The following is a 26,481-nucleotide window of genomic DNA, read 5'->3' on the forward strand; positions in this document are numbered from 1 at the left end:
TTTCATTCATGATTCTACTCTGAACTCTTTTAAGTCCTCTATATTTTTCTTTGTAAAACCCAGAGTTGAACACTGCAAATGAAAACCTTCTCATTAATGAATTTGGGATTTGTGATTTTGAGGTTTAAATACTTCCTGCTAAGTTCCCTCACCTTACTTTGGTCTTCTTACCCTTTTAACGAGAAATCTATGTCTTAGTCCTTCGTTAAAAAGGAGATTCAAGGGCGCCTGGGAGGCTTAGTTGGTTAAGTATCCGACCCTTGATCTCACACCAGGTCTTGATCGAGTTCAGGCCCTGTGTTGGGCTCCACAATGGGCATGGAACCTATAGATAGATAGATAGAGAAGGAAAGTAAGAAATTTTTTTATTTTTTAAAGGAGATTGAGAAAGTAACATTACCCTGGGAAGAATCAAGAAAAAAGAAGTACCCAAATCATTTTAAGCAAGTCATATTGTGTATATCTGGAGGATAAGAACTTTAGTTTGTAGGTCTTAGAACATGGGGGAAGTGATGTTTAGTCCAGCAGAGCACATAATAGATCAGAGCTGCACAGAGAGCAGGAAATCAAAGCATAGATCATCCTTGAGCCTTTGTATTTGACTTAATCATGTTTTAAGCTAGTGATTCACACAAAACAATAAAACTACATTTTAAAGATCAGATTCAGGAGTATGTATAAAATTTCCCAGTGTTTGATTTATCAAAACACTTGATTCCCACCTAAAATTGGAGATAGAAGATATCATTACTTCTCAGAATAAGGTACTCTCATTTTCAAAGCATGCCAAAATTTTATTTCATAACTTCTTTCCATTTTACTCCTGGGGGTAGGTGATTAATTGGCTGGTTCTAAAAGGCATCTTTTGGGTCACAGGCCTGAAAGGCAGAGTAAGTAAACAATGATTTGATCCCCTAGTTTGCTTAATTAAATCACTAAGAACTTAAAAGTAAAATCATCTCTATAGAATACTTAGTCAACTGTAATAAAAAAATTTAATCACAACTGCTACCTTTTGAAATCCTATTTAGGCATTCCATTATTCTGCCTTCAAGGGCTCTGCTGCATTGCTGACTGATAATCTGGGTCGTGTGGCATTTTCTTTGTGTCTTTTCTTCCCTAACGTGAAATTCCCTTCATTCTAACCACATTTCTCTTTTCATCTTAATGTGATCTTTTTCTCTGGGATGCAGTATTTACGTGTGTTTTTGCCTTCACCTTCTATTTAGTACATTTATATCCCTGACCTATATCAGAGATGAAAATGTTAACCTTAGGATTAACTGATTTACCAACTATTGCTAAATAAATAGCACATAGTTCTTTGTGTTGACACTTAATACATTGATGAACATTCCACTCTCCACAGTTAAATGCCCCCTTAACCCTTCTGTGATCCAGACTATATATTTCCCAGTATATTAATGATTATATAAATACTTGGTAAGCCTAAAATCTAAAACCTTGCTAAAATTAAGAGGTTACTTAAATTACTTCTCAATCTATCAGGTCTGTCAATCCATAAAAGAAGGCAATTAGATGAGTTTGACCAGACTTGTACTTCCAATCTTCATGGTGATTATTACTCTGTAGGTAGCTGCCCGGGAATTTTGTGATGATTTTTCTCCATTATTTTCTTAGGTGTAGAAGTAGGTTTTGAAAGTTTTAATTTACATCCCTTTTGTTTATTTTCTTTTGAAATGACACCAAATTGGCCCTTTTTTTCATCTTCAGCCCCTTCCGTTCCCTCAGTGATAAGTGGTGATTCAGTCACCTCATTTAATAGAATTATTTCTGCCAGTTGATTTCGCATACTGGGAAATGAAAGTCTGCAGGGCCAGCTCATGTGTGCTGTAGGTCAATCACTTCATACGAATTTTTCTCTTCTTCCTTGAGTTCCTTGCCCTTATGGCTGCTGTTGAGCTTTCTCTTTACTTAGTTTACTTTTCTTAATTGTTGGAGGTAAAGTTAATAGGAGCTCTTTTCATGCAGTCTGTCAGCTATTATCTGCTTTCCTTTCTCTTTTTATTAAAGGGATGACATGCTTCCTTATCTTTCTGACAATACATTTTTTTTTTTTTTTTCATTTTTCTCTTTTCTTTGTAGATACTTTCAGATGTCAGGACAGTGGAAAGTATGCTGGTTTAAGAATTAAGGATCCACGTTCCAGCTTTAGTTTTTCACTGGTTATGTAACCTTAGGCAAGTCACTTAGCCTCTCCAGGCTTCCATTTCCTCTTTTAAAAAGTCCTTCTCTACTCATGTTCTGAATTTTGGAATGTGTGCCTCACATTGCTACTCTTTCCTTGTGTTTCTCAGTTTGTGTCCCAGCCTTCACTGGTTTCTCATATGGCTTACCACCAGAGTTGCCCCTTATATTTACATATATTTGGCAATAGAGATTTACAATCTTTGATTAGAAAGCGTTAGGGTAGAAAATGTTTCAGTATTCTAAACTTTTTCAATTTTAGAAAGATAATATGGTTTTCTTAATATATATTTCATAACACCAAAATCAAACACACTAATAATATTTCTGCCACAGAGTGTATGACTGTTCCGTAAAATGACATATATAAGACTATAAGCAGCTTCTTATTTTTTCAGGTTATTTTTACCACTAAATGAGTTTTGGCCCTAAACTTTAAAAAAAAAAAATTGTTTTCAGAACTGCTTTGATTTTGGACTTGTGGTTTTATGGGCAGCCATTATATTTTTCTCTTGCATATGGGTCTCTTTTCTTAGAACTTCCCAGATAGCCTTTCTGATTTAAATGTATATGCTTATTGAAAAATTTGAGTTCTGGTAGTTCACTTTCCTGGTTTCCTCACTTTTTCTAGGAATCCAGAACCAGTTTTTGATGGCTTTCAGCCAACACTGCTTCTTTTTTTTTTTTTTAAGATTTTATTTATTTGAGAGTGAGACAGCTAGAGACGGAGCACAAGCAGAGGGGGAGGGGCAGAGGGAGAGGGAGTGGCTGACTCCCCTATGAGCAGGGAGCTTGATTCTGGGCTACATCCCAGGACCCCGGGATCATGACCTGAGCTGAAGGCAGGCACTTACCTGGCTGGGCTGCCCAGGCGCCCCTCATCCAGCGTTGCTTGTACCTTTAGATCCCCTTCTAGCTTTACCCAGTTTTTTTTTTTTTTTTTTAAGATTTTTTATTTATTTATTTGAGACAGAGAGAATGAGAGACAGAGAGCATGAGAGGGAAGAGGGTCAAAGGGAGAAGCAGACTCCCTGCCGAGCAGGGAGCCCGATGCGGGACTCGATCCGGGGACTCCAAGATCATGACCTGAGCCGAAGGCAGTCGCTTAACCAACTGAGCCATCCAGGCGCCTGCTTTACCCAGTTTGTAAGAATCAGAACCGAAGTGCCTTCCTAAGAAACTCTGGAATCCTTTAGACAAGCCAGTTTTCCTTAGTGCTGTCTCCCTGGAGAATCCCAGTCCCAATTCAAGTCTGTCTTAAAGCCAAGTCACAAGGCACTGAATTAATTAGCCTTCAGTTTGGAATTTGATGACTGCCCCCCCCCCCCTTTTTGCCTCTTAAGTTAGAACTTTGCTGCTATATTCGGATAATGCCACAAGGTGGTGCCCAAATAGCAGTGAATTTCTCTTTCTCACATTTCCAAGTGCCAGTCAACTTCCTGACCAAGTTCTTTGCCCTTAAAGTACAGTCAGATATTTAGTGAAGGAATTTTATAAGGGATTCTGCTGATTTGGAAAGGTATGTTAACATAGCAAGTGTTAACTCTAAACTCACCTTGATTTCTGTAATAATTCCCCTGGATTTAAACTTGCAAAATCTTCTACAGACATTATCTGAAAGTAGTCCTTGAGAGGAAGCACTTAGGCTTATCATGTACATTTCATTATAAAGGTAAGTGATTAGCCACGAAATTAGAACTAGTATTGTGGCACCTAACGAAGTGTTTACGACACTTGATCATGTATGGTCTGTACTGTCAGGTTTTGGTAAAAGTATTAAATGGAAACCAAGCTTGAAGATGGATTGCCCAGATTTGTGTTTTTGTTTTGTTTTTAGAAATAGTTCTTTGTCTCCCTTCATTGTATGTGGTCATTTTTCCATGTTGGAATTGTGCATCCCAGAAGATTTTGGCTCCTGGAAGTACTCTGAAAATACTGAAATTTGATGTGCCTCTGAAATATTTTATCTGATATAACTAAAGCCCAGTGGCTACCATTTCCATTTGAGCAAGAAGGCAGAAGAATATTGAAACATACTCTCTATCCCTATTGAAAATTTTTAAACATCAGTGAAGTGGAAATAACAGGCAATTATTGAACCACTAACACAGTTGAGAAATGGAATTAAAATAAATACATTATCAGCAAGACTGGATTGTGGAGCCCAAGTGGCTGGAACCCATGACCCTCCTGAGATCAGGACCTGAGCTGAGATCAGGAGTCGGACGCTTAACTGACTGAGCCACCCAGGTGCCCCACTCCATAGACTTTTTATTTCTGTTAGCCCCGGATCTTTCTCTTTATTATAAAGTACTAGGAAAGCACTTGGAAAGTTAAAAATATTAGCTCTTGGAATCAGGTGAGAGAAGACCAGGAAATCCTCCTGTCTCATGATTAAAGTTTGCTTATAATTTGCATTAAAGGAAAGTCCCTGGTGGTATGAAGTGTACTCCCACTTTTAACACTGTCCTTACTTCCAGAGAGAAGACGACTGGAAGCCAAGCAACGGGAAGATATCTGGGAAGGCAGAGACCAGTCTGCGGTTTGAACATCATTCAACGAAGGGGATAGTTCTATGAATTCAGAAAATATTTCCATAGTTTTCAGATAGGAGGATCCTTCTAGAGTTCTGTGTACATGCAGAAGTACGTGTTAACGAAAGAAAGAAAGCCATCAAGACGGGCACTGACTGGGTACAGAAAGAAGATGGACTCCTGTCCGTCTTCGCTTCTAACTGCAGTGCTTTGGAACTGTCCTACTGTGCTGGGCATAGAAGGGAGCCATCAGCCAGGAAGCTGACTTGTGACAGCTTGGATAGGACTTCCGAGAGTCCTCTGGGTGGGGCAAGTCCCATCGTTCGCCTGGCTCACACGTCTAAGATGCCTGAAGAAGATACAAAACAGAGGATTCAAACCTGCGATGATGGGAGATTTCGGTCCTGCAAAGGCAGCGTGTTCCTTCGGGCCTCACAGAACTCAGGGCTGGTGGAGGGAGCAGTTAGTACAGAGAGATGGAACAGTGTCTGCACAGAATCGACACTGTCGCTTGCAGAACTGCAGCGCCGGTGAGCTGCGGCGGAGGTGGGTGTTTGGACTGAGCGGGGGCCTGGGGCTGCTCCAGCAGCAGCCAGTGGTCTGCCAGCTTCGGTCCTCACGGGAAGCCAGCCGTGCGTGGAAGCCGAGCGCTGGTTCCAGAGGAACCGTACTGTCATGTTGTGAGAGGGAGACATTAAAGCTCATTTTATGACATACATCACTCTGCTCTTTGTCAATTTTATCATCCCCACAAAATAATTGGAGAACAGCTCTCCTCGGATCCTCATCCCTGTAGTGCTGTGCATGGGTTCAGGGGCCTGATGGCTCTGTTGAGCCCCACTGAGTAGACTGGTGCTCCCCTCTCTGCCCCAGAGTGTACTACAAAAATGTGTCTCTTGGGATTGGCATGTGGCAGCTCCCCTCCCCTTCTTGCCCTCCCTGTACACCCCCACCCCGGCCTCTTGCCTTCTCCTGTTTCTGTCACACCTGACATTCTGCAGAAGGCATCTGGCACTCAGCATGTTCTTGGTATCATCTTCCCAGCCTGTGCCAGAGGTGCTTGGCAAGCAACACCAAACCATCCATTACAGTGAAGAGTTGCCAGAATAAAACAAACACCTCTGGGCAGTGAGAAATTTCCTTAAAGGACACTGACAAGTCTGAGCCACCAGTTTAGGCTTTATCCATCTCCTACCTGCATTCTCATTGCTTTTGGAAAGAAGTTCTCACTGAAGAAATGGTAGTGCTAGGCCTTAAGAGGCTGAGGTAGTAAGAAATAGTGTCAATTGTGCTTTCATTGAGGGCAACAGCCTCCTATTTGGATGATTTCATGCCCATGACAATGATGGAGTATTAGCATTGCCTGGAACATGGTGGAGTCGGGGCTCTGTTCAAATGTTCCTCAAATGACACTGGCCTTGGTTCTTAGCTGCTCTTCTGGTCTCGGAGCCCTCTTGCAGTTCTTCAGCATTGTTTTTCTCATTCTTGGTCAGTTCTGAAAGTGTCCCTTGTTCATATTCAGTGCTTCCTTTTCAAGTTTGGAGGATTAAAAAAATCCTTCTCTTGACCCTCTGTCCTAGTACTGCCTAGACCAGTGCACCTCTCTTTGGCTGCTAGCTACTGGATTTGTGCTCTGGGTCTTCACAGAACAGACTTTCGTAAGATAGGCAGGTCTGGTTGGATAATATGGCTGCCTTGGAAAGGAAAGGCAGGGCATTGTAGCCAGGCTTCATACTGAATGGTATATTTCTGAGGTATACCTTTGCTCTGTTTTGATTCTTCAAGGCTAAGAGTGACCTTGGGCAGTAAAAAAGATGATTGTTCCTATCACTTGTCTTTGAGGTGCTTCCCCTTTCTGATAGCATTCTGGCTTTTAAAGGGCTTGTTAATGGTCACATAAAGCCACATGTTTATTACCCAGTTTCCTTGTATTAGTCATAACTTCATGAGGTACTGTTCTCATTCTGTGTACTAGGTGGCTAGTAGCATATGCTTTTTTTCAGCCACCCTCGAACTTTCAGATTTATCCTTATAATTAGACCCAGAAAAGGGATTTGTTTTTAGCTAATACTGAAAGCTGTGGAGTGTTGCTGCTTCTGCCATTAGTAGAAAATGTGCTTTTTAGTTATATTTTTCCAGTTGTTGGAATTGTATACTCGGTGGAGGTAAGAGGAGCTGCCATGGCCTAGCATGGACTACACTGAGCTTGTCCAGATGGGAACCAAATCCTTGGCCCCATCTGAACCGTGCCTTCACAAGCGGAGCTAATTGGAGAGCACCCTGTAGCTGCCACTGGCTCCTTTGTTAGATATTCCAGAAGATTGCAAATGTGTTCTGCGAGGTGTGTTTGTTGCTTCGCATATGTTAAATGACAAAATCCCAGTGTCACCTGGAATTTAGAGTAGAAAGGTACATTCCCCTTGAGTTCTAATATGCTCCCCATGGTGTGAAGGTCTTGGTGGAATGGAAATAAATTAAGCTTCTGATTAGTAAGCTGAGGTTCCAAGCCCTTCAGCTTCTGTGAGACCAAAGAACGCCGAAGTGAAAATCTTCCGACATTTTTGGTTCTGTCTGGAATTTGGTGGTTGGTATTCTGTTAACATTCCTCATCTAGTTACAAGTCATGCCAGCCACCGGTCTTCCCATGTCCTTCCCTTTCAACTCGGTGGTGTAACAGCACAGCCCTTGTATAGCTTTTTCCAAGAATTAGAACTGGCTGCACCTATCGAACGTGTGATGTGGGCAGCAAGACTGAGACCAGAGCCAGTGGCTGGCTGCCTGGCCTGCTTTTTCTGGCCCTCTTGGAAACTGGATCCAGGAAGAAGCGGTGGGTAACCTCCAGCCTGAATGTAGTCATCAGTCGCCACACACTCCCCCACGGGCTGCACATTCTTTCACACACCATTAGCTGCATGTTCGAGTATAATGTTGTTACTGTTTGGGCGATGTTTGCTGTGTCCAACAGGAAATCAGTCCTTCCCTTGTTTACCTAAACTGCCATGCCAAGATATAATGCTCCCTTTGCCTAGTGAAGGAGTGGAGAAGAGAGAAGGTAGAAGGAGGAAGAAAGCACGTCTTTGTATTCATAGAGGATAGCTGTGGATCATGTCCCTTTTCACTTCCTAAAGAGGGGATGGCTCTCACAATGTGGGGAGGGGAGTACTATTGTAAATCTGCTCCATCTGCTACCGTTCATTTCAGTTTTGCAGCCTCAGTTATAAAAGTTTACAACCCTTGAACTTTCCTTCTTGCCTCGTCCCTTTCATCCCTTGACCTTTCCAACCCATGTTTCAGCGCTGACACTGGGGAGGGAATTGGGAAACAGACCATAGGCTAATATCAGAGAAATGTAGTGGGACTGTTGTGAGTAGTATGCGTGCCCCACACATCCTAGTCCCCAGCTCAGCATGAGTGGAAGAGGTTAGACTTCGTGTGCTGGGAACTGCAAAGAGCCACAGCCAGTCTTGTCTTTGTAGCTATCCATAGTGAGCAACCTTTATTGGCATTAGGGCGTCAGACCTGTAAAGATCATCTCTTACACGTGTCTAATTTATTCCATGCAAAGTTCACTTCCAGAAACTTAGTTGAGACCTGAAATTTAGGCCAGTCCTGAGATGCACAGTGATCTTGAGGGAGACCGGATTGCCTGCCAGGTGAATGGCATATATATATATTTTTTTCCTTGGCAGAGGTCCTGGCAGGGCTGGGATCCATCCTACTGCAGCAGTCTTTCTGCTTGGCCTTCTCTCGCTGTTCTGTAGGAAGGCCCTATCTGACCACCTCTGCAAATCCTGCCCCTTCTCAAGCACTCAGTAACTGGTGGTGTTGGCCCATCAGGAGATAAGGGGATGCCTGAGGCCTATGCTTCTAGGATATTAGAAACACCCACATGTGCAGTAGGATAAAGGTAAAGGCACTAGAGTGGACTCTTAGAATGATGGGTGAGTTCTAAATGAGCACAGTCCAAATGAGGGCCTGGATTCATCAGCATCTCTGCCAGTTGTGACTTTGAGCTTCTAGCAGAGTTAATCCTATCTCCTGTGTATGTTTGTCCTTTTGTCCTCTACTCCTCCAAGACATTTGCAAAGCACCATTTAAATGGGGGACTGGGCCATAGTCCATCTTTAAGTAAAGACCCAGGAAAGACTTGTGGAAGACGAGCTCAGCTGAACAAAGCCTGGAGGCCATAGACCATAGACCAAAGGCCCTTAGGGGACGGGCCCAGAGTCCTCCTGAGGGAGCAGTACCATTTTGGTCTGGTGATCTTGCCATCAAAAGGCTTCCTGAGCAGTTCTTGGTACCCCTTGGCACTGGCCCCTTTCCCTATGAGGGCGCTGTGAAGGGCATGGCTCCAATAAGCTGAGGTATCTGGTGTGTGGGCAGCAGCTGGAAGTGTGCAGTCATGGCTTCAGATGAGGTTGTTCCTGAGACGCTGCTCCTGCTCCAGGGAGAGCTCTGCATTGGAGCGGTAGGAATCCCCTGTGGACCAAAGGAGAACGGGTAAGTAGCCAACCCTACCAGACTCCAGGACAGATGGGAGACAGAGTTTATAATCCAAACAGCCTTACGGACAAAGAGGGGTGTAGAAATTAAGTCGTGACTGGGTGAGGCTGCTGGTGTGACCAGTTGGGTCTAGAAGTGTGCCTATGAAGAGGTCAAGGGAAATTCATCTCTGTCCTATCCCTAGCCTTGCACATCCACCTTCCAGCCACACAGGGGGTACAGGTCGTGTCTCCCAGCTTCCCAAGCCCATACACGGCTGGCCCCACAAAGGCTCGCAGTTACCTGTGTGGCAGCTGTGCAGCCAGACCCGGTGCCCGTCATACTTGCAACGGCACCGCATCATGTTGTTCGAGAAATCGGACTCCGCCACCTCGTATTGGGGGTTCACAACCAACTGGAGTGAGACAAGGGGACAAGTGAAAGCCGGTGACGGTCGTGGCTGTGATCGTCCTTTACCTTTCACGCAGTCTCACAAAGGGTGTTTATACCCTTCGCTTCCCTAATCCTTCAAGGTGCCCAGAGGGCAGGCGTTAATGTTCCTGTTCTACATTGTCCATTGAATCAAGACTCAAACCCAGGTCCTCGGGATCCTCCTTCAGTGTTCAAGTGCCAGGCCTGTGGGAGACCCTAGCTGTGGAACTCTTCCCTCCTGTGACTGCAGGGAGACTTTTGGAATATCCGCAGGAAATGGAGTTCCTGTGGGGGATCCCCAAGCCCCCTTACCTGGAAGATGTAATTCCCAGGGCCCACATCTGTTATATCCACCCACTGGCAATCGATGTCATGCCGGTAGGTGTCCCAGCAGCCGACAGTCACTCCCTGTTCCCCGAAGTTGGCACATGCATAGCGCTTCTGCAGTCCTGTAAGGAAGGATGCCGACGGTTACTGAGGCAGGGAAGAGGTGCTGGGGATCCAGCACGCCGCCAGGCCCTGCACACGGAATCCTCACACCGGTCATACCCTTATGTGCAATCAGATGAGGGACCCACGGTTCCGCTAGATAACTTGCCTGAGTGTCAGAGCCCGAATTCCTGCTAACCCTGAATCCAGCACGGTAGCAAATCCCATCTGTGACAGAGATGATTTCTCTGGATGCTCTAGTGGAAATTCCTGTTGGCCTAGGAATTATGGGTGGAAGGTTCTAGCCCTACATGCCAATACATTTGTCCGTCCTTCCGACCCTCTGAAGAGTGAGAGTTTGCCACGCCATTCTGAAGGGCTAGGAACTGGGGGAATGCAAACAGGAATCGGACAATCTGTGCCCTCAGAGAACTGAGCCCAAGTGAAACAGGCCTGCAACTCTTCTCCAAAAGCTGAAGTATTCAGCCTTTACAAGTGGTACGACGTGTGCTGGGAATGCAGTGGCAGAGAGACCTTCCACCTAAGACGTCAGAAGGTAAGACACCGATCTTTTTGAAGTGCCTCGGGTGCTGACTGTTGCCAGGCCAGGGTCTCCAGGTGCCTGAGGGGGTCTTCCCTGAGGGCAGACAGGAACCTCACCCTGATGGGGCTGAGGAAGAGAACACCAGGAGGCTATGCTGACGTGGAACCGCATACCTGTGGGGCAGTTTGTGTCCTCCAGGCAGAAGCTGGCCTTGTGCCCCTCGGCCACCTTGGAGCCATTGAGAGTGAGTAGGTCATAGTGGGTGAAGACCTCGATGCTGTGGTAGTGCCTGCAGACGGGGAGAGCTGTCAGCCTGGCAGCCGCAGCAGAGGGTCCTCTCTGGGGGAGTGGGCCAGGGTAGACTGAGGCACCGGGCCCCGCCATTACCCGGGAGGGACGGTATCATCGCGGGGCAGTGCCCTTCTCCCTCTCCAAGCCAGGATTCGTGGGATCCACGGTCTACCTTCCCAGCACCCCCCGCCCAGCAGCAAGGCACAGCCGCCCCACCTGGTGTGAACCCGGGTGAGAAGGGGAAAGCTAGCCTGCAGGGGGCTGGTGCCTGGCCTTCAGGCCCGACCGAGGGCGGGAGGAAGGGACACCTCCAGGAACGAGCCTCGGGGCTGAGCGGCCAAGGAGGGGTGCTTACTCTGCTCCCTGGGAGCCTGAGACCAAATTGCTACCATTGTTTCCAGTCCAGTCCTAATGACAAGTCCGTTCCTGCTACAGGGGAAGGTGCTGATTATCTCAGCAAGGCCAAGTCCCAAGTCACTGCCTGCTCCATTCTGCTTTCCCCACCCATGCTGCGTCCTGAAGGAAAAAACCACCACTTTCCCATTCTGCCTTTGTCACAGGCCTTGTCCCTCCTGTCTGGGCTGGAGACTCCTGATAGGAAAGAATGCCCATTGTCTCCTTTCAGTCCCAGCGTTCCTGCTTTCCTTGCGGGGGGCCTCGCTCTGCGGCTGCAGAAACCGGCAGGTTTTTCTGCAGAGCCAGCATCCTGGATGGGATGTCTATTTTGGGTTTCCAGGTTTCTAGGAGTCCCCGCTTTATGTGGTTTTTAAAGACAAGGCCTAAGGTCCACCAGAGGGAAATTAATTGTCCCGGCTCATTCTAACAGAGAGCAGCTCTGCTGGCGGTGACTGTTCCGCCGGCCGCTGTGGGGGCAATGCACCCCGGGAGCACCGCCCAGGGCCGTACCATCGGGGCAGGGCTGGGCAGTGGCCCCGGGGTTCCCTACCGGCTCCCGGAGGCAGAGCCGGTGAGGCGTCGGGGCAGGAAGGCTCTCGCTCAGAGAGCACACCCCTCCCAGGAAGTGCTCGGGGTCCGGGACAGACCACGCTGGTTTGGTTCCTGGACTCCGCTTCTCGTCCCTCGAGAGCCACGCGTGGGCAGGCACGAACCTGTGGCACTGGTGCCAAATCCAGCTGTGGCGCCCAGTCTTGGGGCGGAAGTCGGCCCGGCCCAGGTTGTAGATCTGTGAGGAGAAGCGCAGGAGGCGCCGGTGCCCGTAGGGCCAGTCCATGTGGCCGGCAGAGCGGGAGAGGCAGTTCTCTTCGTGCGCGCAGTACAGCTGGCTGAGCGGCCGGTCCTCCAAGTAGGCCGTCTCCTGCACCAGCTGGGCGTTCATCACCAGGTCCGGAGCGCCTGCGGCCACAGGCCAAAGCTAGGACGGCAGCCGCGCTGCTCTCGGGCATTGCGGGACGGGCTTGCCCCGAACCGGGCTCTCTGGGGGAGCTACCAGGAGGCCAGGGCTCTACCCAGAAGAGGAGGGTGGTGTAGGAGTCAGGAGAGGTGGGCTCAAGCAGCTACCACGCCACGGGTTAGCATGACGGCTTTGGGGCCCGGGCGGCCGGGGCTCAAGGCTTGTGTAGGTTCTGGCCACACCTTTCACTAGCTCTGTGACTTGCTTAACCTTCTGCCTCTCATCTTCCTCAACCATAAGATGGGGACTGTAATAATGCCAGTAGCTCCAATACCCGTAACGTGCTCACGTCACTGTCGGGTAAGCATGCAGTTGAGGTAAGCTGGTATTTCTTTGTAAAACGCTCCTCAGCTTACAAGTGCCTTTGTGTAGTCTAGCTCACACAGCCCCTCCTAAGCCCCGCTGCGCCAGCTTGGCTTCCTCAGCTCAGTCACTCTCCGGGTCTCAGTTCCTGCCAGGTAGGGGCGTGGAGGGGAGAGTCGGGAGAGATCATCTCTGAGCCTGCTCGGGAGCTCTGCCGTTCCGGTCCGTCCTGCTGCGGTTTTAGGCTTGGCCTCCCCCAGGGTTCCTGTTCTAACCTGACTGCTATCCTGGGTATCCGCACCAGCCCATCCTGTGCGTTCTCCCCTGAGGACATTTCCTGTGCTTCCTGTGCGTAAACGTCCACCGTGCTGGAAATGCTGCTCCCTTCCTGTCACAGGGGCTCTCACCCACCTCGGAAGCCATGTGTCTCCCCTCCCCTGGGGATCTGCCCCTGTTACCATGTCACATCAGGAGAGAAAAGTTGCCCATTCTCAGGGCTTTTCCTTGCAAAAGCAGGGATACAGTTCAGATCTTGGTAGAGGCATCAGAGGGGTGAGAGCCTGTGTGTTGAGGATGGGGAGATGGGGCTGCTGGTTAATTTCCGTGGGCGCCAATGAGGGTGGCAGCGGGGGCTGGGCTGGTTGGCCAGAGGATGCCTGGACCATCACTAAATGCTCCCGAAAGTCCTGTACTTATTGCTAGGCTATGCTCACCGGCAAACCCTAGAGTTCCTGAGGGAAAGAAGGAGAGCTTCCAGAGAGACAGAGAAGGAGAGAGGGCAAAGAAAAAACGGAATGAGAAAGATCACAGAGGAGAAACAGGGGTGGGCACACAGTTGGCAGGTCGCCTGTCTGTGCTCAGCCGTGGCGAAATGTCAGAAGCCTTCAGGAGGAGAGCTGCTGCCTGCAGGCAGCAGAACAGGGAGGGCTACAAGGGTCCCAGGTGGGGGAGAGACTGGGGAGCAGGCCCCCAATGCGCTGTGAGCCCCGGTGCTGGGAAGGCCCGGGCTGGTGCCACACCCTGCTGGCGACGGTGTGCCGTGAGGACCTAGAGCCTTCTAGGGCACACTGGTCAGAGAGGAGCCCTCGAGCTCACTGACCAAGAGTGAGGATGTCTTGGCATGGAAGCTTGGCTGGGAAGAGGGTCACGTGGCCGCTTGGTGTGGCGCCAGCCGCAGCCTTTGGACTGTATGTAGGATCTCGGCATTGGCCTGGCTGGCAGGTGTCTGCCCCGAGAATCTGGGTGTGTGGGGCGGGCCCGTGCCTCAAAACAGTCTTGTCCTACGGCCTGCTGGGCGAATCCCACAGCGCAGGAAGAGGACACGCGGCTGTGGCCTGGTGCATATGTGCGTAATTCCCAGAAGAAAAGTCTGTGCTTACGAAGTCCAACACATTCTCTTGTTTTCTCTCCCATTTTGTTTTTTTTTCAACTATCGGTCACCACATGGAAAGTGAAAGACACGATTGTGTATCCTTGTGTTTTCCCATATTCCCTGCTTTACTGCTCACCATAACCCCATGAGCCGGGCAGGGCAGGCTGGGTCCCCAGGTGACGGGTGACTTGGCCACCCACAGCTGGTCAACGGCAGGGCCGCTGCTCAAAGTCCAGCCCTCCTTCCACCGCCCACCCTTCCAGGCCCTCCCCGAGAATGGGAGGTGTGGGCTGGCTCCGCGGGGGGGGGGGGGGGGGGCAGCGGCGCCGTGGGCGTTACTCACTGTCCGTGCAGGAGACCCCGGCGGCGAAGCGCCCTGAGCCGTGGGAGCAGTGCACCGGCCCGTGCTTCTGACACTGCTGCAGGGCTAGCTCTGGGCCCGAGCAGCGCACGCCGCTCATCACCACGTCGGCGGCCCCCGGCGTCCCCTGCCAGTACCAGGTGTCCTGAGAAAAGAGCCGCCGGCGCCCGGTCAAGGCTGAGGGGTGCTTTGGAGCCGTCCCCTCCGACGCCCATCGGAGCCCCCACCGCGCTGTGCCCAGCCCCGGCCTGAAAGTCTTCAGTGAGGCGACGGTCCCTGCTACTTTGCACCCCTCCGATATCAGAAGTTTCTCGCATGCATTGAGGCAGGGAGATTCTGCCCCCGCGGGCCTTGCCCCCACCCTCTCCCACGGCAGCCCTCAGCTGTTGAAGAGGACAGTCCTGGTCCCTTGCTGCCCACCCGGGCGGCTGCCCCGTCTCTCCAGCTGTGCTTCCTGTAGCCCGGGGGGTCGGGGGTGCTCAAGATTGGGCCCCGTTTCCTAGGCGCAGTGTGCCCAGCATTGTCCCACCACCGGCCAGGGCGGGCCCAGCAGAAGACGTTGTGCCATCCCAGCCCCGCCACAGCCTTGTGATTTTCTTTCCCGGATCCCTCTTGAATCTACCCACATCTCCCCCAGGACTGCCTCTCGTCTGGGCCACGCCAGCATCATCTCTCAGCTGGGCTACTGCGATGTCAGGTTTCCTGTATTCCTGTTCCTCGTTGTTGCTCGCTGCCCCACAGTGTGCCAGGCAGCACAGAAGAAATGTTTGAAACATCTGCCCTGCAAACGGAACGGTTTGCCTGCCTCTTCCTCCCTGACTCACACGTCACACCCTTGACGGCCCACTCCGGCCCTGGTCCCTGATTTCCCAACGGGGCCAAGCTTCCTTGGGCCACAGGGCCTCCGCGTGGGCTGTTTATCCCCACCCCACCTCGTCGGGTGAGCTTCGAGTCATCTTTCCTAGAGGTGAAAGTGCTTGCCTATTGTGTGAATGTTTTAACGACCGCCTCCATCACTTGGCTAACTGTTCCCCGAGGCGGGAGCTATGTCTTGTTCACCACACTGTCCCCGGCCCCCGGCATGATGTTGGCCCCCAGTTTCACTCAGTAACTAACCACTGAATGAATGAATAAATGAATGAAGAGTTAGCCCTTTTAGCACAGGAAGTTTGGAAGCAAGATGGGGACCTACCTTGATCGCATGGTTGGCAAAACCCAGGCCGAGCTGTCGGCAGGCCACCATGGCTTCGGTGAGCCCCCAGTGGTCACTGCACACGGCCCCCCAGCGTCGGACTCCGTTCACCTCCACCTGCACCTCCACCACACCCTCCTCGGGGCTGCGCCCACCGGCCAAGCGCACCTGCAGCAGTCAGACGTGTGTGAGGAGCACGGCGGCCTCCAGAGGGCAGGGCTCAGGACTGCCAGCCTGGAGACGGGTCCTGGCCGGCTCACTGGGCAGCCCTGGGCCCGGCTCTCCCCTTCTCTGGCTTCGTCTCCCTCTCTGTTACTTGAGGACATTTTGCTAATAGTCCCTGCTGTCCCTGCCCACCAGAGCAATCTGACTCAAGGTGCCTGCCCCTGGGCCCCCTGCTCTGGGACTTGTGCTCCTCTTACCTGAAATTCTACCATTAACGATGCCTTGCCAATTGCAAAGGGCTTTCGTATCTATCGTTGCATTCACAATAACCCTAGGAGACAATTAACCCCAACTGACAGAAGAGAGAGCCAAGCTGAGAGATATGAGCTACTTGCCCACTGTCCACATGATGCAGGACACTTGAACTTGGGCCATCCCACGCAGCCTCACCAGTGACACTCCCCAGCACCAACAGCCCTGGGGTCCTCTGCCCTAGCCCCCTTCTTTTTCAGCCTTTCTGGGGACCTGAGAGGGTGTAGTGGGAGAATGCATCCACCGGAAGAGTCCCCGTCACCACGGGACATCTCTGAAGGCCAGAACCCGGCCCTGCGGAAATGTGGGCCAGTCCAGGGGAGAGGGCTTTCCAGACTGGCTCTGAGAACCCCCTCTCCACTGGCTCGATGTGATGTCATGGGGCTCTCTCAGGGCTTCCCAGCCCCCTAGCCTGAGGCCAGGCCCAAATCCGAGCTCACCTGATTCCGGAAGCCCATGTCAGGGACATTGCACCTGACAGCAGCATCATTCTCATGTTGACAACCATTCTGGGACCCTTCCAGGGAGGGGCAGTCACTGAGGGTCTGCTCATAACCCCTGCAGCGCACCTCACTCAGGTGGATGGGTCCCAAGCCTAGCGGGGAGAGGGAGAGGTGCTGTTTAAGGCTCCACCTCTGTAACCTCACACCTGTGGCTTCCCCCCCATAGCCGGGGAGAACTTTCTGTCCTGGGTGGGCCTTGGCACCAGGGCCACCAAGGGATGGAGCAGTGGCACCTCCATGGCCTCCTATCCCACCCCAGGCCTCCTCACTTACCTTGGCCCAGCTGGGCCCCAAAGAGGGCCTCCCGAGCCGAGCCAAAGCCAAGCTGACGACACACGATGCTGGCAGAGATGAGGTTCCATCCGTGGTCACAGACCGTCCCCCACTGGTGGTTCACGAGCACCTCGACCCGGCCCTCACCCACCTGGGCCCCGGAGCGGAGGCGCACCTTCAGCTCCTGCCGGGAGAAAACTGGCTTCAGGGCAGGCGGAGGGGGAGGCAGCGGGCAAGGCGGAGCCGTCAGGGGAGGGGAGCCTGGGTCAGGCCCCTTCAAGCTGGGCAAGCCCATGCCCGGGAGTTCCAGTCCCACCTCTGACGGCTCATAGCTACTACCTCGAATTCTCCAATAAGCCGTTCTTCTCAAGCGCCCTTTCCTCGTGACAAAGACCCACCACACGAGCCACAGTGGTAACAAGGGAGCCTCAGGAGCTGGGATTCGTGGCCTTCACAACCCTCTGGCTGCCCTCTAGGGGGGTCCCTTCCTCTCGTCCAGCCCCGGCTCCTTCCTTGTCCTTGGGGGCTGAACTAGATCAGTGTTCCCAAAGGGATCCGTGAAATGATTTCAGAGCTGCGCGGGGACATGGTATGAATTAAGCTGACTCACACAGTGGGGAAGTGATTTCCATGTTAAATCTTCTCCAGTCCTTCCTATTTCCTGGAGGACGCTATCCCACTGCCGGGCTGCCATGTCGGGAACAGCTCACCAGCACTCGCTGTGGCTTTTTATAACAGAGGGCCGGGCTCAGGTTCAGTACCTTCGGCCTCAACCGGGTGTTAGCTACGACGTAATTACTGTTTTTATGGTTACCTTCTATTCGTGGCCAGTGATGTCAGCTTTCCATTTATGGTCGGGTTATAAACGGTTCCTTTTACATAAATTCCCAGTTTCTACCATGCTATGCTTCGCTCTCCTCCTCCCAGTCTGCACCAAGGCCTCCTCAATAGGGGTGATTGGTCCCTCTGCTCCTGCCTGTCCCGGAGAGCCCCTCGCTGCCCATGCCTCCCACCCGCTCCTGCTGACACCTGGCCGGACCCACCTCTGCCCCGGACTCCTTGTGCCCGGGCTTTGCCTTTGCAGGGCGGAAGCGGGGCCCCGCCACACAGCTGACCACAGCGTGCATGCCGCCCGGGCAGGCCGGCTGCAGCTTGCCCCGAGCTGGTGCTACCTGCACCAGGCAGTTGGCCATGTGGGGCTCTGTCCCCAGACAGTTGACCCGGTGGATCCAGAAGGAATTCTTCTGTGTCAGGCTCTTCAGCCTGGAAGACAAGGAAGACTGAAGGTGGGGAGGGGTTGAGGGAGCTCAGGAGTCAGGGAGGCCGAGGCACTGGGGAGGAGAGGGACGTGCCTTCCCCCTTCGTGCCATGCCCCTCTGCACCCTCCCCTCAGGATGCAGCTCCTTACCTAGATTTGGGGTCCTTCATCTTCAAATTCCAGACTTTCCTAGGTGGGAGAAAACAGGTGGTGGGTGGAGGGAGTGCCGAATGCCCTCCGTCCCCTGGCTCCTCATGGCTGTCCTTGAGTTTGCACGGGGATTCTGTCTGTAAACTCGGTTGCATTATTTTAATGCTGAGCCTCATGGCAGCCCTGGCAACGTGATCTGCTCGCAGACACTGTTGATCTCCATGTCACAGGGAGAAGAGCGGGGCCCAGCAAGGTACCTCCTCGACTAGTCCCAAACTGGGGTCTCTTCTGTACTGGATGCCCCTGAGTGGGCAGCCCCCAGCTCGCCCTCTCCCCATGCAGACGGAGGGGAGCCTCTAGGGAGTGCCCTGAGAAAAGGGACCCAGGGGAAAGGTCCTCCGGGGGCAGGTGCAAGTTGAAGGCCTTGATGGTAGGGGCTGCCCTCCCAGAGGCTGTAATCAGGGCTGCCCTCCTCAGGGGTGGTGGGCGAGTCAGCCAGGCCCAGAGGTGCAATTACCAGGCCGTGGGGAGTCAGGGGCCTGCATCCCAGTTGTCCCCAGGGATGGAGCCACGTGGCTGGTCTTCGGGAGCAGGCCCATCTAAGTCAGAGCCACTAAACTGCTTGGGGGTGGGCAGGGGGAGACCACTCAGACGGAGTGTGGGGGACGTCTCCCTTGATGAGAAACACAGTGTTCACCAGCACCGAGCAGGTGCCATTTAGAGGCTGATGCAATCTTGTGACGGTTCGGTCACATTTTCGACAGAAGATTTTTATGTCTCCTCTCCCAAGTGCTGCCCCACCCCATGCCTCGCTCACACACAGTCAAAGCCTGGCTCGGATCAGAGTGGAGGAAGTTCCCTGCTGACTGGCTGATCGAGGCCCGGGGGCCCTACCGACGGCCCACGGGGCGTTACTGGCAGAGCTGAGACTGGAACCCAGGTGGTCTCTCCTGTGGGCCCTGCCAGAAACATCTTCAGTCAAGTCCAGTTCTTTAATCAGGGGCACGGCTTTGCATTCAGTTGTTTTCAGCTCTTTCCATACGACTAGCAGGGCGTTTCTTTTCTGTTTCTAGGTATTTCCCAGGGTCTCCAAGTTCATCCTCACTCTCCTCGTTATTATTCTGAGAGCCCTGCAACTCGCAACTCGGGAGGTCCGCAGGGCGCGTTTCCCTCCCAGTCCCACGCCCATCTCACTACACTCTGCAAGGCCCCACATGTCACGCGCACACACACACACACACGCATCCATGTCTGTCTCACACACAGGAGAACACGTATATACTTGCACAGGTGTGCACACAATCAGCCACCGCCCCCCAACCCCACGCCCCCCACGGCCCTCCGCCCACCTGTCCTTCCTACCTGTAGTAGAGGCTGTTGACAGGTGCCTCGCTGGGGAAGCCCAGCATCCCACACACCACCTTGCTGTTGTTCCTGGTCCAGTCCTGGTCACACACCTGCCGCCAGTGGCCCTCGTACTTCACCTCCACCGCTCCCTCGGTCACCAGGCTGTGCCGCTTGGCGCTGGCGAGGATAGGCTTGAGCCGCACCTCCTCCAGCCGCCGGCCCTGCAGGGTGCATGGTCACCACGGGCCCCAGGGCTCCTGCCCTCGCTGAGCCCGCTGCAGGTCTTCACATGGGCGATCCAGGCCTCAGAGCATTTAAAGGTCACCCCCCAACACCCGCGGGCCTCCCTGGACAGGAAACAGAGGCCCAGAGACTAGGGCTCTTGCCAAAGCCACACAGTGAGCACGAGGCAGAGTCTTGGTCTGTCTGTGCTCCTCTCTCAACTCCAGAGAGAACCAGGCAGGTCTGTGCCCTCCCTGGGATCAGGCTCGGGGGCTTTGGAGTTTGGGAGCCTTCCACTGGGCGCAGAGGGACCTTCTCTATGCCACCTGGGGAGAGCTGAGGATGGGCACAGACCAGCTGCTTGGGACTACCAGCAGGGTCATTGGCCCAGGGGACCTTAGGTCTGGGGTGACTTAGACCATGAAGACCACTGCACCCTGGTATGCTGCATTTGTGGGCCGTGGCTAGCTGTCCTCAGGCTGGGGTTGCCCAGCAGTGGAAGGTAAGGGCCAGGATCTGCCCGGCCTGCTCCTGTTGTTTGGCTTGGGCTGTTTTTAGCTCGAGGTTGTTTGTGCCGGGAAGAGGCAGCAACTGTGGCTGGCCTTGTGGGTGAGGCAGCCCCGCACCCCCTCCTGCCTCTCATGGGGAGCAGCTTCAGCGATCCCCAGCAGGCCCAGCTTGGCCCCCCCAGCCTGCCCTGCTACAAGCTGGGCCTCTGTCCATGCACCTGTTCCAGGCCACCAACAGGAGGTGGGGCCCTGGGGGACGTTTCTCAGCCCAGTCTGCTCCCTTTCTCTTCCCTCTTCCTCCAGGTTCATCACCCAGGAGGCTCTCTGACCCGTGACTCAACCCTTGGCTCAGGCCAGGGCCTGAACAGCCTCCTTACCTGGGGCCCAAGGGCATTGGAGACCCTCTCAGAAAGATAGCCACGCTGGCGCTGGGGATGGCACACCACCCCGATGTCCTCTGAGTGGCTGCAGTCACTGACACCCCAGCCATTGGACGTGCACTGGTCCAGGGAGCTCTCTGTGCCCGTACAGTGCACATTGTCCAGCCAGATGGGTCCTGAGGGCAGGGGAAGGGTGATGCTTAGGGACAGAGAGGCATTCATGGGCTGTGCCTCCTTCCTAGGACCCCACAGTTATCAACTGTCTTCTTCCAGAGCCTGAGTAGAAAGGAGGGGTGGGGGAGAGGAGTCAGTTCTCCTGGGATCTTGGTATCTATAAACCTACCTACTGCCAAGAGGAGGTAGAATCTGCTTTTGGAAAATGCCAGGTGGGTCTAATAATTAGATCTACCTGTCCACCCATCCATCCATCCATCCATCCATCCATCCATCCATCCATCCATTCACTCAACACTTGCTGAGCACCTACTGCGTGCCAGTCACTCTGTAAGAGTGGACAGGGGTGGTGGTGGTGGCGGCGGCGGCCTCACTGCAGGCGAGAATGGGAGGGTCAGCGCAAGGGGCGCTTGTAGCTTGGGGCACTCAGGAAATGCCTCACGGAGGAGGTCAGTTGGGCTGGGTATAAAAGGGTGGGCAGGAGTCTGTGGAAGCCTCAGGGTGCCCAGTGTCTGAGAGAAACCCACCATCATCCTGCTGGGTAGCACCAGGCACTCACCCTCCCCTTGGCCATACTTGGCACTGTGGGCCCAGGTCAGGGCAGTTTCAAAGCCCAGTTGGCGGCAGACCACGGTGGCCTCCCGGAGAGCGAAGTCATCATCACACACGGTACCCCACTGGCCCTGGTAGAGCACCTCCAGGCGGCCCTCCTCTGGCCTGCTCCCTGGGCCCACCAGCCGTAGCTTCACGGGGCTCAGTGACTGTAGCCTGCAAGGAGGGGCCTGCAGCAGCAGCAGAAGCAGGGAGAGGGCAGCTGGTAGGGACCACATCGTGCTGACTTCACGGGCAGCTGGGGCCCAGGCACCTGGGAAGGAGCAAACATGATGTAGATCACCACCTCTACCCCTGACCTCGGCCTCTTCTGCTGAAGGGACAAAAGATGGCAGGGCCCCTCCACATGTGTGCGTGCTATGGGCTTGTGTGTTTGGTGGCATTGATTGAGTCTGGCCTCTGAGATTGGTCAACTGGGTTTAAACCCACCATTCATTGTTCATGGGACCTTGAGGAAGTTTAAGTTTGACCTGAGTCTCAATTTCCTCCTCTGTAAAGTGGAGAAATCCTTGTCTCAGTGTTGTTAGTGTTAAAACACTGTATATAAAGTGCTCAGCGCAAGCTACCACACAGCACTCAGTAAATAGCTCATCTTGATATAGTCCTGTATGCAGGTAGAGGGGGTAGTCTAGCCTCTGAGTGATAGGAGAGCCCCCAGGGTGCCCTCAAGTCCAGAAAAACTACCCCAGGGGCATCGCTCTTGCCTTTCTTTAGATGTCCCTGGCCACCCTCCCCATAGGAGGCACATGGAACACTGGGAGTGAAAAAAGTCATTTGAGGGGAGTCTAGGCCTCCACCCCTCATTTGCTGTGTGGCTTGGGCAAGTCTCTTAAACTCTCTAGATCCTAACTCCTTATTTCTAAAGTGAGGAAACTGAACCAAAAATGGTCTAATATCTCCTCCAGCTCAGATAGTCTATGCTATCTTCAAGCTCGGAGTCCATCTAGGCCTGTGATTCAACAAACATGTTTGGAATACTTGCCTCCCGCCAACTATTAGGCCAGGTGCCAAGCCACGGAAGTGAGGACACCAAACACTAGGCCCTGCTCTCCTGAAGCTCTGAGAAGCACTACTTAAGCTGGGCCTTGCTGGGTGGGCAAAGGGGTATTCCATGTAGAGAGGACGGGGTGGGTAAAGGAGGCAAGAGGCGAGTCTGTGCAGGGGCAGAAAGTATCCTCTCTTTCCCCTGTACCGCAGTGGAGGAGGATAAGGAGGGACGAAAGTGGAGGCACGGGCTGGGGCCAGATAACTGGGGCCTTGTGCACCTGCGGAGGGTTTGCTCTTCATCCTGTAGGAGGCTAGGGGCCATGGGAGGGTTTTAGGCAGTGAGCACACACCAGAGAGAGGGCTCCTGTCTCCAGGAGGCTGTCATCAGCTGCTCTTTGGGTCCTTAGAGGGGGATGAAGTTAAGGGCTGGTGTTCTCCCCCTCACACATTAGCAGCCTTGGTCCTGGAACAGGGTGGGGGAGAAGCATGGGGGGGAGAGGTCATGCTGGTGAGGGCTGCCAGAGGGTCTGCAGCCCCCAGTGCTGAAGGTCCTCCACTGCCTGGCTCTGCAGCCAGTGAGGAGCTGAGATCAGCCTGGAGCATGATGGAGAAAGTTGGGTCCTGACTTCCTGTTCCATGCTGGAGTCTTAAGAGAGCTCGTTCTGGGGAGACCCCATCTTCCATGGCCACTGCTGCCCCCGGGGGACTGTGTAGCTGGTCAGTCTCAGTAGGGAGGGTCTCCCAGGGCTCCCTTTCCCACAGATGGTACCTGGCTGGGAATCAGTCCTATTCCTTCCTGCACACAGCCCCACCCCCTCTGGCCACCAATCCTCCGGCTTTGGTGGGCCCAGGGCTGGCTGGAGGGACTCCTAGACGGACACTAGATGGGCTCAGGACTGATGGTCCACGGGGGTGGCGACTCTGTGTCATGCCCCCAGTGCCCAGAAGAGTGCCAGGAAGGTCCGTAGGTGGCCCCAGGAAATAGCCGCGGTTGCACGGTGGCGAGAGGCATTGCAACGTGCTTAAGGGTCCAGACTGGGAGTCAGACTGCCTGAGTTCTCACTCCACTTCCAACACTGAGTTTCTGGGTAGTCTTGGGCAGGTGATTTCATAGCTCAGTGCCACAGTTTCGCCTCTGTGAAACGGGGATACTAAATAGCACTGGCCTCATAGGATTCTTGTGAAGCTTCGATGAACGGATGCACGCTGAACCCTGAGAGTTCAGCTCTCCCTGACAGTTAACTCTCATGACAGCAGCTTAACAGCCACTATGGAGCCCCTGGGCTGGGGTGGCCCAGCCCCTCTTGGATAAAGAAGGAATGGAGGCCATATCTGAACTCAAGAGCAAGTCCCCCGTACCCTTCTTTGCGACAGCCTCGGATTTGCCTCCTTTCCCTCTGAGCCCAGGTTCTCCGGGTTCCCCGCCCTGGGGCCGGGTGTTGCGGGCCGAAGTCTCTTCCCACCGTGATCCCTCCTGCACTTCCTTTCCAGACTTAAACACTGTTTTCTTTCTGTGACTCTCCGCTCTGGAACCTGTGGGGGCTCCTGACTGGCTGTCACCAGGAGCGGCGTGTGCTCTGCTGCTTGGGGCGTGCCGTTCCCTCCTCTCTGCCCCGCTAAGGACGAGGTGGACTGCTAGGGACTGAGGCAAACTGAAGTCACCATGGGTAGGGACCATCCCCAGGTGACAAGGGAGAAAGGATTGGGTTCAGGGCCCTCCAGCTGCTAGGACCCAGTGGTCACATTGAGTCTGACTTGAGAGATGACCCCGCCCCCCACCCTGGCCCCCATCCCCCAGGGGTCAGGAGGCTCCTTGCTCTGCCACCAAATCGTTATGTGACTTGAGTCAGGGGCTTTCCTCTCTCTGAGACTCAGGTGCAACAGCTATAAAATGAGGGGGTGGCACTAGGGGTCCTGCTCTCTATGACAGCTGTGATGGGCCCTGGGGTGGGCTGATGTCCCACAGCACCCTGGAGGTCTCATTGGAGGCTGTGCATAGTCCCGGGCCTGCCTGGAGGCTGGGGTGGCCTTCTGTGCAGGACCCTGGGATCTGGGTGAGGGCAGCTCCCTCCCATGAGAGCTGTCTGGGGAGGGGGGGGTGGCAGCAGGAACTGAGAGTCAGAAGTGGGGGCAGGGCCCCTCTTCCCAGCCTGCCTGCCACTGCAGGGCCCACTGTAGCTTCTGCTCACCCCAAACTTGCCTTCTCGCCATTCCCCAAACATATCCGTCCATTCTCTGCTTCCACATCCCGACCTCTTCTCTCACTGCTGCATCTACTTGGAGTACCCTTTCCCTCTATGTCAGATTGGCAAATCCCTACAGATCTTCCAACACCCACCTTACATGCTCCCCCCTCCACTAAGCCCTCCCAGCCGCCCCCCACCCTCAGCACTCCCAGTTTGCTTGCTGTCTCCACACCCAGCCTCCACAGCATCTCCCCAAAACTATTCTGCCAGTGCCCAGCATGGGGAAGACCACCCGGCTGAGAAGCCTCCCTTAGAGAAGGAAACAGCTTCAAAAGTGGCAGTTCTCTTCACAAGCGGGGAGAAGGGGACAGGGTAGGGGAGGGAAGGTGGGGGAGTAGTTAATAATTAATTATTATGATACATTTAAAACTATTTATGGAGTACTTATCTCTACTTTATAGGTGAGAAGCTGAGGTCCAGAGAAGCTAAATAACTTGCCCAGCCAGGATTCAAAGCCAGGTAGCCTGGTTCCAGAAGCCAGGCTCTCAGCCATGGGGGAGCCGGACGCTGGAGGAGGAAGGTAGGAGGAAGGGAGGCAGGGGGATGAATGAAATTCCACCCTGCAGCTGGCTGATATGACCCGGCCGTGGTGTGAGGGCACTGGGGTTGGTGCCAACACTGAGTGCAACCGAGTGACAGATCCAGGATCCTGCCAGCTTGACGCAGAGAGGCACCTGCTCAGGTGCTACCAGGGGATTCTGGCACCTGGCCTGACCTGGCCCCCCTAGAGAGGGCTGGAAATGCCCAAGGATATTCAGGAGAGAACACGGTAGGTGGGGGGTGCTGCCCTAGTGGGTATCAGCCTCTGGATCACTTGAAGAAGCTCCTTCTCTCTAGCTCTTTGGGGGATGGGGTCCCTCCCTGGGACCACTAATTATGGTGACCTGAAGTAGTGCCAGCAAATGGCTTTGAGCTCTACCTGGCCAAGAAACACTGAGGTTGAAGCCCTCGGTCCTCTGCCTCCCCACCCCGCAGCATAATCGGTTCTGGTTTATTGAATTGGAGAGCCTGGTTCCACCCTGCCTCTCTGTCCCCCAAGTCACAAGAGTGACATCTGAACCCACCTTGCCCCTTCCCTTGCTTCTCCCTCGGTGAGGGCAGAGAAATGGTTACACACAGCGTGTTCACAAACAAGACACGCAGGCACCCGGGGCGGGCTTTGGGCCAAGCTCCCTAGTTTGGTCACTTCCACTGGAAGCAGGTTGGTGAGCGACTAGGAGGCTAGGCCATCTGTCCATGGGACCCCCATCCTTCCCAGCCCCCAGCCTTCAGGAGCCTTCAGAGGCTGGCTGCCCCACAGAGAGCCAGAGTGGGACAGACAGACAGGACAGCGAGAGACAGACCCGTGGCCAGGGGCCAGGCGGGGGCTCACCAGCTGGAGCACGGACGGTACGGTCGGGCAGGGGCCGGACGCTGCGGCCGAGCAGCGCTGACGGGCCTCCCGGGGCACCCTGGGGCCCTTTTATCCGGCTGCGTCCCGCGCGGGCGCCCCCCCCCCCGCCCCGCCGCCCCGCCGCCCCGCCGCCCGCGGAGGAGGCCCCGCAGGCCCCGCCCCCGGGCGGACCCGGTCGAGGCGGGCGCCCAGCCCGGCCCGGCCCGCTCGGCCCCTCCGCCCTGAGCCCCGGCCCGGGAGCGCGCGTCCACCCGCCTTCCGGCCCTGCCCGGGAAGTCCTGGGGTCGCGAGGTGCGGGGGCGGCGGGGGGCCGGCAGGGGTCAGCTGGTTCCCGAGGAGGAAACTGGCGCTGCAGCGGGAGGGACTGGGGGAGGATCGGAGTCCCCGTGAG

The 26,481-nt window shown here is 53.8% G+C and overlaps 2 protein-coding genes across 7 annotated transcripts in view; one reads left to right on the plus strand and one right to left on the minus strand.

Annotated features, from left to right (window-relative positions):
• Positions 1-5,460, plus strand: part of R3HCC1L (R3H domain and coiled-coil containing 1 like) — an 84,964-nt gene extending 79,504 nt beyond the window's left edge. For all 4 annotated transcript variants that reach the window (XM_045878580.2, XM_045878579.3, XM_045878578.3 and 1 more), the window contains one exon: positions 4,689-5,460. In XM_045878580.2, coding sequence (XP_045734536.1) covers positions 4,689-4,756 — 68 coding nt within the window. In that variant the 3' untranslated portion in view covers positions 4,757-5,460. The remainder of the gene's footprint in view (positions 1-4,688) is intronic.
• A 2,605-nt stretch (positions 5,461-8,065) lies between these two features.
• On the minus strand, positions 8,066-26,214 carry LOXL4 (lysyl oxidase like 4). Of its 3 annotated transcripts, XM_064595130.1 has the most exons (16): positions 26,070-26,209; positions 22,802-22,914; positions 21,412-21,717; positions 20,676-20,854; positions 19,583-19,788; positions 18,221-18,259; positions 17,856-18,075; positions 16,813-16,996; positions 16,477-16,631; positions 15,560-15,727; positions 14,350-14,512; positions 12,030-12,273; positions 10,803-10,918; positions 9,969-10,105; positions 9,528-9,639; positions 8,067-9,221 (listed from the first exon to the last, which is right to left on the minus strand). In XM_064595130.1, exons 3-16 carry the CDS (start codon positions 21,680-21,682, stop codon positions 9,151-9,153), a joined length of 2,265 nt encoding a protein of 754 aa, XP_064451200.1. In that variant the 5' UTR covers positions 21,683-21,717; positions 22,802-22,914; positions 26,070-26,209; the 3' UTR covers positions 8,067-9,150. The 3 variants fall into 3 exon arrangements, with proteins under 3 accessions (XP_064451201.1, XP_064451200.1, XP_045734539.2); XM_045878583.3 differs by lacking the exon at positions 22,802-22,914 and having other exon boundaries at positions 8,068-9,221; positions 26,070-26,214; XM_064595131.1 differs by lacking the exons at positions 22,802-22,914; positions 26,070-26,209 and having other exon boundaries at positions 8,066-9,221; positions 20,676-20,954; positions 21,412-21,548.
• Between the last annotated feature and the right edge of the window lie 267 nt (positions 26,215-26,481).

The sequence above is a fragment of the Mirounga angustirostris genome, unplaced genomic scaffold (genome assembly GCF_029215605.1).
Source record: "Mirounga angustirostris isolate CCGP_5_RB_7025 unplaced genomic scaffold, mMirAng1.0.hap1 SCAF_6, whole genome shotgun sequence".
NCBI lineage: Eukaryota > Metazoa > Chordata > Mammalia > Carnivora > Phocidae > Mirounga > Mirounga angustirostris.

Excerpts from the sequence above, each read along its gene's own strand:
- LOXL4 (XM_064595130.1), bottom strand. The coding sequence starts at position 21,682 with ATGTGGTCCCTACCAGCTGCCCTCTCCCTGCTTCTGCTGCTGCTGCAG. Across the intron at positions 18,260-19,582 it reads GTCAACAGCCTCTACTACAG|GAAAGTCTGGAATTTGAAGA; the intron begins GTAGGAAGGACA and ends TCTCCCACCTAG. Across the intron at positions 14,513-15,559 it reads TTGCCAACCATGCGATCAAG|GACACCTGGTACTGGCAGGG; the intron begins GTAGGTCCCCAT and ends CTCTTTTCTCAG.